This window comes from Ammospiza nelsoni, chromosome 1 (genome assembly GCF_027579445.1).
Source record: "Ammospiza nelsoni isolate bAmmNel1 chromosome 1, bAmmNel1.pri, whole genome shotgun sequence".
NCBI classification, from domain to species: domain Eukaryota; kingdom Metazoa; phylum Chordata; class Aves; order Passeriformes; family Passerellidae; genus Ammospiza; species Ammospiza nelsoni.
In genome coordinates this window covers 34,410,113-34,420,930 of record NC_080633.1, presented here as the reverse complement: position 1 = coordinate 34,420,930, position 10,818 = coordinate 34,410,113, and the positions used below count along the sequence as shown (strand labels likewise).

Below are 10,818 nucleotides of genomic sequence, written 5' to 3'. Positions count from 1 at the left end.
TATTTTGTGATGTTTTAAGATTACTGAGGAGAGATTCTTCCACGGCACACCGAGTCTCGCCAGCAGATGTGGCGGGGCTAGGGCAGCTGCAGAGGCGAGGAGTGGTATTATTTTCGAGCCAAGGCAAACCCACGGTTTTATAAACGCAGCCCCCAGGTGATGGAAATTTGTTCTTTATTTTTATCCGAAATGGACACATTCGCGTCCTAAATGCCATAGCTTCTCTGAGGGTAGGGATTTCTTCCCCCCTTCGGGTAAGCTGGTGCTTAGCAGTGCGCGGAGGGAGCCCTTGGATGGCAGCGGGGCACGGTGCCGAGCCAACGCCGTTTTAATAAAATTCGCCGCCGGGGCGGGGGAACTAGGACCAAACCAAAATGTCCGACGTTCTTTGGCGCGGACAATAATGTAAATCTGCTCAGACGGCGACATTTAAACTGAGATTGTTAATTAGCCTCCACCAGAAAATGTCCAGCACTAAGCGTGCTTCCACAACCCCGGTGAGAAGGCTCGCCTTACCAGGGCGTTTATTTCAAATTCCTTGCTAGAGATAATTGCCCATGCAAAATATGTTATTTCAAACGTCATCCACTTTTTTCCTTCCCGTGCCTTCATTTTTGTAATTTTTTTTTCCCTTTTAAATGTCCCGTGGCAAGTAAATACAACCCGTTGCGTTTTACTAGCGCCTCAGATTATATATGTATTTATAGATAGATATAGAATCAGATAAAATTTTACTGACAATTATCGTAGAATTTATGGTGTCAATTTTAGTCGCTGATTTAGCCGAAGGAAAGCGGTGGGCTGGCCACAGTCTACAGCAGAGAACACGAAATTACATTTATTTTTTAAAAAGAAGAATGATTTCTTTGGAGTGGAAGATTTCCATACATCCCCTCCCTATTTCATCTACCCCTCCCCCGCCGCCCCAAGCCAAACCAAGCTCAGCAACAAAAGAAAATAGCAAAGTCTATGAGCTTGCTGAAATTTACCCTTGTTTTGGGCGGACATCTTACTGCTCACGGTGGATATCCTCCATAACATGAATCGCAGCACAGCTCTACACCACACCGACCCTTGTTTGCAAATATGGCGAATAACAGTAAAATCCTTCTCGTTTTATGAAGGTACCTTTACACATATATACATATATATATATATGTATATGTATATGTATATGTATATGTATATGTATATGTATATGTATATGTATATGTATATGTATATGTATATGTATATGTATTGAAAGCAAAATAGGACGGAACACGCTTATGGTCTTGGCAGAAGTTGTTGTTAGGAAAATTCAGAGCCATACTACAGTGCAATAAAAGAAAATGACTGCTGTAACCGTTTATGGGGTGTAAAACGCTGCAGGGCTGAAGACAAAACTTAGGGAGCCGGCAAGAAGTTTACAGATGTGCAGAACTGCGGGAGAAAAAAAATATGCTTTCGACTTCACCTTAAAAAAAAAAAAAAAAAAAAAAAAAAAAAAAAAAAAGGAAATAATTCCGAGGTAAGATTTGATGAGTTCTAATTAGCAAAAGGGAGCCCGTTCTGGCGTGCACACACACAAAAAACCCCCTAATTGATCCCCGAGCCAGTATTTGGGGATGCTGGGACGCCCTCTGTTGTTGCAGACAGAGGCAACTTCAAAGAATCAGCATTAAGAGTGTGTAATAAATGACGGGTCTGCAAACTGTCTGGAATTCGGCTCTTAATGAGTTTACAACTGTCCAGCCACAATTAAGATTTTCTACAAAAGCCTTTTCATTTGTTTTGTCTGGCTGTTTTAGATAAAGCGGGAGAGCGGAAATAACAACCTTTTATTGGCCTTCCCGTGCTTAAATCCAGGCTGGGAGGTGGACATTTATCTTGCCGCGGGCTGGCGGGCCGGGGCGCGGGCCGCGCCGGGCCGGGGCGGGCGGCGGCGGCGCCGCAGTGGCGGCCAGCCGGCGGCAGGTGGCGCTGTGAGCCCGCGAAACGGAGCCCGGCCGCCCTCCGCCATCAAGCGCTCGGCCGCCTCCCGACAGCTCCTAAAATGTCGACTTTATGGGAGCATAACTGCGCTCGGGAGCGCTGAGGTGGTTTTGACAAAGGCCGGCGGGTTTGAGGGTGCTTTTTGACCCCCTTTATCCCCGAGGTTTTTCCCGCCTTATCCCGCCGAGCGGGCGCTGTCAGGGTGGCGTTTGCCGCCTGGCTACGCTCAGGGCACTCGTGGAGAAAGTGATGCTTGATCTGCACCAAGGACACACTGTGAATTTCTTATTCTCAAAATACCGAGACATTTCCTATTATGTGATAGAGACGGATTGAGCCCTGGCACCCAACTGCCAGCTCCTTCTTTTCTCCCTTGCCCCAAACCTTTGCTCTCCTCTGCTTAAGCTCCGAGCCTGCAAACAGGGTATCCTGATTTCCCGAAGGGCTGGTGTGAAATGAAATATTGGGAGAAAGGGGAAATAGAAGGGTTCGGGCAGGATGTAAGAGGGTCTCCCCGGCTCAGCCTGGGAGGAGAACGCCCGAAGATCTTCACCCTTGGAGCTCTGGGGCCAACCGATGGATTTTCCAATGCCCTTGTCCGCTCTGCGCGGCTGAGACAGCCATGCGGGGAACCGGCAGTGCTGCAAAAATCTAGTTGGAAAATTATTTACCGGCCGGTGAAATTTTTCAACAGCTGTCTTTGATACAAATAAAAAGCCCTGCTTGTGTCCGAAGCAATTTCAGCTCTGTGGGACTCGTTGTGATTATATTACACAGATGTGAGAAGGCTGATGCTCTGCAAACTTGACGTGTCTCTCAAAGTCATTCCTAACTTGTTCTCGCCGTCTATTTTGTTTCCTCAAATAGTTTTCTTTTTTTCCCCTCTTTTTTTCCCTCTTTTTTTCTTTTTTCTTTTTTCTTTTTTCTTTTTTCTTTTTTCTTTTTTCTTTTTTCTTTTTTCTTTTTCTTTTTTTCTTTTCTTTTTTTTTTCTTTTTTTTTTTTCCGCTTTGCTTTTGTTGGCTCCCGCGTCTTGAGAATGAGGTTTAGTGTGGAGTTGTGGAATATTTTCAGATGGCAATTGCCAAAAGAGACGGAGGAAAAAAGTAATTGGAAGGAAAATAAATGCAGGAGGAAAGGAAGCATAAAATATGGGCTGAAATATAAACGTTTTATTTCGTGAGTTTAAGCCGGGCAACTAAACAAATCCCTGCATAGTCCTCTGTAACAGAGCTACTTTCTCTGTATCTTACTTACATTTCCTTAAATCAAAGATCAAAGTCATTCTCTTTATATCGAAATTCAGCACTGGGAATGCAGTGAGTTAGTTTTTTTTCCCGCACTGATTCAAAGACTTAATACTTTCTAGGGATAAGGATCAACAGCCACTCCCTGCTTTCTAACAAGAGCCTTCCTATCAAATGTTTGTCGACAATGGCATTGCTAAACTTATTATGAGTAATTATTTTTTTCCTTGGGCAGTAAAATTATATTGAAATTAAAAAGTGTTTATTCATCGTCATACTAAGTAATAACTTGGCACAGCATGTTCCATTATAATCGTGGATAAATTATGGCGAGAACAGATTCCAAACCAGCAAAATCTTCTCTACTAAGAACCACATCAAGATACTGCTTAGTACACAAGCCATAATCATGTAGTGCTCCCAGGTCGCTTATAACTTACGAGCACCGTTTTATCACTACATTTTACTTCCCGGAAAGCTCAGTGCCAAAGAGGAGTAGTCCAGAGCTTACAAGGAAAAAAAAAATACAATTAATCCATCCTAGAGGGTTATTTTTTAAAGCGTGCGAGAATATTACCATGACCAAAACCTTGAAATCTGCGCCTGTTCGCCCTTTCTCGATTGGAAAAAAAATAAATTCAAATGCAAAGCGGATTTACAGGCACGATAATCCAGCCTGATCCTGTAAGCGACAAAACGGGAGATTTCAGAAGCAGCGTTATGCCCAGCTCGCAGAGGGTGCGGGGAGTCAACAAGGTGGCAGGGACCCATGTCTAGGGGTCCTTCTAGCATTTATTCAGTGAAGGCTTTTTGATAAATCTAAACGGCTGCCAGGGGGAAATAAGCTGCAAGTAAAATACATTTTAAAAATCCGTGGCGGCGACAAACACACGTAAGCAAAGAAAAATACATAAACGTGCAAATTGTTGAGAATCAGGGAGCTCGAAATGCAACCACACGGACAATCTATTTGGTCCTACGCTATCCATATTTAAGTCTAGACATTGGTTATATTTGCTGTTTCTTTTTTCTTGCATCTTGGTATGTTGTCACCAGAGGAGCAATATATTGGTCTAATGCCATCTACTTCAGCCTCTTTGATCTTCTTGGTCGTCGTTTTGTTTGCATCGCATTCGTTTAAATTCTTGGGCCTCTATTCCCTTCCAGCAGCCTCTTCTGCCGGCATGCTCCCGCACCGCGGTTGCGACCGCAGGGATATTGTCTAATATTGGTGAATTGGAAGAAATAGCCGAAGGGGCTCTTTCGGCGCCTTCTCCCTTAATGCCTGCGAATAATAACTGCGTTTTCACATACTTAACACTTGGCAAACATTTACATACATCCAGCACATCTGCATGCTCCGAAGCACTAGTATCTCAGGGATCTGGTGATTTCAAGAACTGACTTGCTTCTGTCAGTAACCTGTGTTCATGGGGCTGCAATAACCACGCATAAAGGGTGCCAAAGGGTGCGCGGGTGGGTGTTGGAGGTGTGCAGGGGGGGAGAGGGTGCTCCACGTTTAAAACCACAAAGTTTAGGGTCCGTGCGAAATATCGGCAAGAACAATTTTAACTGGTGAGAAAGTCTTTGTACACGGGGCACCAAACTATAATTGAAAGGAGAATTTCCGGGGCAATTCCATTGTGCTTCTTCCAGTTTATGATGTGCAATACAGGCAGGCAGTAAAAGCTGTCTTTACCAGGACTCCCTGTCTGAGGGAAGGAAACTCATTTTACGATCCGTTTAAAGGAAGGGCACGGAGCAGCATCCTCAATGGAGAGCCATTCGCATTGTTGGGGACCCCAGTGTTTAGAAAAGCAGCAACTCTCCCCGTCGTGCGGGCGTACCGCTGCCGCCTAACGCTCTGGACTGCAAGGTATGGAGGGCGGAAAGGTAACTCGGGCAGGAAAGAGGCGGCGGCGATTTGAAGCTATTTGCAGGCGATTCCTTCAACTCTTAGACTTTCGGTTTATTCTGTATTTTCTTCCTGAGACATTCAGAAAGTTGAGTCCTCTTTTTTTTTAAATTTTTTTTGGGGGGGGGGCATTATTTGTAGTGGGTGCTAGGGGTTTTTTGTGCATTCTGTTGTTGGGTGGGACTTTTTTGTTTAGTTGGATGTCGTTGTTTGTTTAGGGGTTTGGGGTATGTTTTTTCAGGTTTTTCCCCTCCTTTATTTTCCCGGGGAGGACGACTGTGATTTTCGCCCCCCCTCGGGGGCAGGCTGCTGGGAAGCGCCTTGCTTTCCGCGGCTCTGGGGAGCGGCGGGGGTGCCCTGGCACACCCTGCGCAGGGTTACCGCCTGCTTCTCGCCATTACAGCGCGCAAACAGCGCGGGGTGTGTGTGAGGGGGGCCGAGAGGAGCCACCTCCTTTAAACCGGGCGCACACAGATAACTCCACGCGTACACATTTAAAGCTCTGAAACCTGATTTCTCCCAGCGCCCCGCGGCCCGGCAGCGCCCGGGCGGGGCGCGGTGTCCCCGGGGCCGGGCGGGCGGCGCTGAGGGCGCTGGCGGCGGCTGAGGGCGCTGGCGGGCGGGCGGCCCCGGCCCGTCCATGGCCGGGCACCGTCGGGCCCCGGCCGGCACCACCTGTGAGGCGGGCGGGGATTGGCGGGCGGCGTCACATGACCGGTCACGTGCTGCGGGCAGCTCGGTCCAAAAGAAAATGGGGTTTGGTGTAAATCTGGGGGTGTAATGTTATCATATATCACGCTACCTCGTAAAACCGACACTGAAGCCTGCCGGACAACAAATCACAGGTCAAAATTATGAGCTCTTCGTATTATGTGAATGCGCTTTTTAGCAAATATACGGCGGGGGCTTCTCTTTTCCAAAATGCGGAGCCTACTTCTTGCTCCTTTGCAAGCAACTCCCAGAGAAGCGGCTATGGACCAGGCGCGGGTGCCTTCGCCTCCTCCATGCCCGGCTTGTACAATGTGAACAGTACCATATATCAAAGCCCGTTCTCTTCCGGATACAGCCTGGGCTCTGATGCCTACAACCTGCATTGTTCCTCTTTTGATCAGAACATTCCCGTCCTCTGCAATGAGCTAACCAAACCCAGCTGTGAGAAAGCGGAGGAAAGCAACCTGCACAACCAGGCTGAGCCTAATTTCCGGATATACCCCTGGATGAGGTCTTCAGGTAGGGGCGAGCGGAGAGGGCTCGGAGCCGTGGCAGCCAGGCAAAGCGTGTCGCCAGGATTACTGTCAGCACAGCCTTTATGGTTTTAATTATAGCCGAGGCGCCATTGCGTAGAAAGCCCGTGGCATTGTATGTAAATGAGTATCATAAAACTTTTTATTGCCCAATTAATGGGTTCTAGCCTCGTAAATTTATTTAACTCCATTTGCTATGGAATTTTTAGCATTGAGTTGATTTGCGCTGTTTGCTATGAAAAAGCGGAGAGCTGGCTGCGGGCTCCCGGAGCCCCCACGGATTAAGCTTCTCCCCTGCCCTCTTGCCGAAGTTGGGGGGAAAAAAAATGCCGCTGGCTGGGCGAGGCGGAGGGGACAGAGGCGTTCGGGAGCGAGGGACGGCGTGTCGAGGGCTGTGCCAGCTCGCGTTGCCGAGACGTGCCACTCTCGTCCCCCCTGCCCTTTCCACGCAGATAAGAATCTATAGAAATGTACTAAACAGGAAAGCGGAGGGGGGAGGGGGGCACTGGGGCACGAGAGTGTGTGTGAAAAAGGAGAGCTCTCTTCTGGAGCTAAATGCTATGTATTGTTTACGATCCAGGCGGGATGGGTGGGGGGAGCCCACGACATTAAAATAAAATAAATACAGCCCAGCCTTCCAGCTTTTTATTTCCCCTTGCGAAACGTGAAAGTCTGGAAGGTTTTAGGGAAATACATCGCCTGGGGGAAAAGTTCCTCCTCCCAAAAGCAATTTCCTCCCCCACCTCCTCTCCTGAACGCTTTCTCTTCACTTTTTCTAGGTCTCGAGCAACTTAATTTTTGCCCTGCCTGAGCAGGGCAGGTCGTGTGGCTGAAATGTCTTTGTTAGGGCAAAGTGGGGGGGCGGGTGGAAGTCGAAGAAGGGGATCGTTCACTCTGGCTCGGCCACTTTTCTGTTTGTATGCTTGTTTATTTATTTATTTATTTATTTATTTAAAATATCAATAAGAAAAATAAAAAGAGAAAACTTTCCACTTCTCTTCTTGTCTAACTCCTGGCCGTGTGTGTGCCTGTTTTCAGGTCCAGATAGGAAGCGAGGGCGCCAGACCTACACCCGCTACCAGACCCTGGAGCTGGAGAAGGAATTCCACTTCAATCGTTATCTGACTCGGCGGCGGAGGATAGAGATCGCCCATGCCCTCTGCCTGACGGAGAGGCAGATCAAAATCTGGTTCCAAAACCGGAGGATGAAGTGGAAGAAGGAGCACAAGGAGGAGAGCTCCAGCACCCCGGCTCCCAACGAGCCCACGTCAGCAGCAGCCTCTGTCGAGAAAGTGGAAGAAGACGAAGAGGAGGAGGACTAAGGAGTCCCACTCGAGGAAGTGATCTCTTAGAATAGTGTGTGCACATGACAGTTGGAAAAGCTCCCTTTAAAGGAGAAAAGAAAAAAAAAAAAAAAAGAGAGACTTTTTATTAAAAAAGAAATCAGTTCCCATTAATGATCATCTTGAAAGCAAGCGTTTGCAAACATGAAAACATTTCTTGGGCTGGTCTTCCAGCCTTCTCTCCACTCTCCCATACTCCCCAAACCTGCCCTATGCCGAACCTTTCGGTAATATCTCCTAAGAGCATCTTACAATCAGCTTGGTTTTTTTTAATCTCCATTAACCCAAATCTGGGTGGGCTTCTTCAGGGGACGTTTCAGTGGGAGAGCTGCTGCTTGCACAGATAGTAAACCGTGACCTTCCGAAGTAACTACCTGACTCCATAGTCCCAATCATGTGTAAGGGGAAAAGTGCATTAGGCTCACATTAAGAAAAACTACCTAATTTTGAATAAGTAGCTCTGCACTTCTCTTTTTGTTTTCTTTTTTTTTTTAATTTGTTGTTAGAAAAGTATCTTAAGTAACAGCTACGCTAACAAAAGGTTAAACAGCAAATAAGGGGGGGAAAATGTTCCACAAACCACTACAATCTACAGCAATTATTTGTACTACCTATTTTCCAGACTACCTACCTATATATCTTGCTCTGCCTACCTATCTTCGAAAGTATACTGTATTTTAGTAGTCAAAAGGATGTTACAAGATTACTAATGTGAATCGCAAAACGCTTTTAGACATGTAAGTGTAGTCGTTCGAAAAGCACGCATCAATAGCTTTGGTATAGAATTTGGTACCGAAAAGTCTGAATATATTTAAATTTAAAATAATATATTTATTCCAAAGCAATTATAAATGAAAACCATATGCTGCAATATATCTTTGTTCTCGATTCTTTGCTATTTCGAGAGAGGAAGCAAACACACGCCAATATTGTACAAAGCGGTTTAATATCTCCCGTTGGCTTCTACCTTCAGCTGCTTCTGCTAAAGGCCGTTTTCTTATTCTGCGTTGATCTTACTTAATATAGCGGAAAGTGTTCTTTGAAAAGTGAATTTAAATGATCATGTAACCACCTTTAAAAAAAAAAAAAGAACCACAAACTATTTGTCCTGATTATCTGAATGTGTTAATATGTAATACCATTAATTTTCCTACAATAGCAAGTATTGTAATTTTTTTGTCATTTATATTCGTCTTGAACCTCATTTGTAAGATCATGTCATAAATTGGGAAGTATGTAATTAATTTGGAAACTTTGTAGCATGATGTATTGTTAAGAACTCTGTATAAATCCGTCTTGAAGGTTTGGCTAAAGTTTATTCACAAATTGTATGTTACAATGTGTTTCGGTGTGTTCGTTGTGAACATTTGGATATGCCGTGTAAGTATTGGAAGTGGGAAAAAAAATGTCTGTGAACTCTCTTTGGAAGTGATACCGTGTTCAACTATCTCCCACGATAAATGTGTTTTATGTTACACAGAAAATAAATATGCTTGTTGACAATGAATTGTGTTTCTTTATTAAGGAACAAGTTCGAGGGAAGCAACAAAAATATATTACATAGACTAATAAAGAAATTAGACCACCTAAACATTTTTTTTCGGTAATCAGAAAGGGGAAAAAAAAAACCCCAACAACAAAGTGATGAATTGATAGGAATCAGTCAATATCTCTAGCTCGAGTTCGTGATTTTTTTTCCCCTAGCGTTGTTGATTAATAAAGCGGAAAGCCTTCTTTATGGGAGAGCTTCCTTCCACCGTGTTCCCGTGTCCTCTTGCAGTCATTACCCCAGTCCAGACGATCGGCGATCAAGTCGAAATCTCATGCCGTGAAAGAATATTTTGTAATGAACAGAAAGTGAAAGACGAAACTTCCAAGTGTAAATGATCTGATGGGGTACATATGTGGTTCGTGTGTGCGGCTTTCGGGGGCCAGGGGGCATCACGGTAGCACGAAAATGGGGGGAAACTGCCCCGCTTTAGAAAACATCTTATTTTTGCCAGGTACCACGTAGTATCAATGAGATCTAATATTACCCCCCTCCCTTTTTTTTCTAATTAAAAGAAAAAAAATATCGAACCTGAAAAGTCCTTTTATTCGGCCGGGTAAATACAGGTAAGACCTGGAGCATTAATTGCGCTGAAGTTCCCTTTTTTCTACTACACTCCGTTCCTGGTCAACGCACTAATTGTAATTTTAATAAAATTAGTACAAAGTCCAGGTCTTTTAAAAAACTCCAGGGCTGCCTCTGTGGTAAGATGGCGCCTCTCTAAGACCTGCCTCTTCTTAGTGATGAGGAAAAGGCCATAAATCCGTTGTTGTTTATGAAAATTTACAACTTTGCAATACAACTTTATGAGTTGTTCGGTTTTTCCATTGGTCGTTGTCGGTCATGTGGATGGTAACCGTGAACATGAACTTTTTTATAATTTCCCTTGCGAGAATAGAGCCGCATTCTTTTGCTGAGCTCTGTCCTGCTTCGGATCTCTCTGGCTTTCAATCCCCATTTCATTTGTTCTTTGTAAGGCAATAGTGAACAAAGTGTGCTGAGGTTCGGCATAAGCAGCCGCCTAGAACACAGATCCGGGATGGCAATTTCCAGTTCCCCCGCTGGAAGGTGTGGCATATTGGATTCAAAGCACTGGCGTGGCAGATTTTCAACTTGCAACCTGGCTAATTTCCTGCTTCTTCTGGCACCAAAAGGAGGGCGATTCGTCTCCTGTGCAGCCAAAGCGACAGCTGTCAAAGTCGCAGGGGCTCCTGTGAGCCAGAGCCTAAAAGGTGAGAAATGTATATGACACTACTGTAAGCAGGGAAAAATGGTTTAATACGTTTAAATATTAGACATGTGCAATTAAGCCAAATGGAAATGTTACCGGCCAAAAATAGAGATGGCTGCAGCTCAGCTGATTTTAACTTAGGCAGTGCATGCATAAATATGCCTAAATAAAATGTTTGTTTTATGTGATTTAGCTAAGAAGCGGTGGATTTTTTTTTTTTCACGAAGTTGATTTCTTTTTGCCTTCGGCAGGGGTATGTTGTGACGTTCAGGTTATTTTTCTAATAATTCAGTTTTACAGCATCAGTGGAGGGGATT

General features: G+C 45.0%; 2 protein-coding genes across 3 annotated transcripts in view; both read left to right on the top strand.

Moving 5' to 3' along the window:
- Positions 1–5,886: 5,886 nt before the first annotated feature.
- On the top strand, positions 5,887–9,228 carry HOXA7 (homeobox A7). Its single transcript, XM_059473534.1, has 2 exons — positions 5,887–6,364; positions 7,417–9,228. Exons 1-2 carry the CDS (start codon positions 5,989–5,991, stop codon positions 7,698–7,700), a joined length of 660 nt encoding a protein of 219 aa, XP_059329517.1. The 5' UTR covers positions 5,887–5,988; the 3' UTR covers positions 7,701–9,228.
- A 1,109-nt stretch (positions 9,229–10,337) lies between these two features.
- HOXA3 (homeobox A3) overlaps positions 10,338–10,818 on the top strand; it is a 44,523-nt gene continuing 44,042 nt past the window's right edge. Inside the window, exon 1 of one of the 2 annotated variants that reach the window (XM_059469449.1) lies at positions 10,338–10,502. The gene's annotated coding sequence lies outside the window, so the exon portion shown is untranslated. The remainder of the gene's footprint in view (positions 10,503–10,818) is intronic. The other variant, XM_059469439.1, reaches the window with a different exon arrangement.

Coding starts and splice junctions, on each gene's coding strand:
- HOXA7 (XM_059473534.1), top strand. CDS start 5,989: ATGAGCTCTTCGTATTATGTGAATGCGCTTTTTAGCAAATATACGGCG. Junction 6,365..7,416: donor CCCCTGGATGAGGTCTTCAG/GTAGGGGCGAGC, acceptor GCCTGTTTTCAG/GTCCAGATAGGAAGCGAGGG.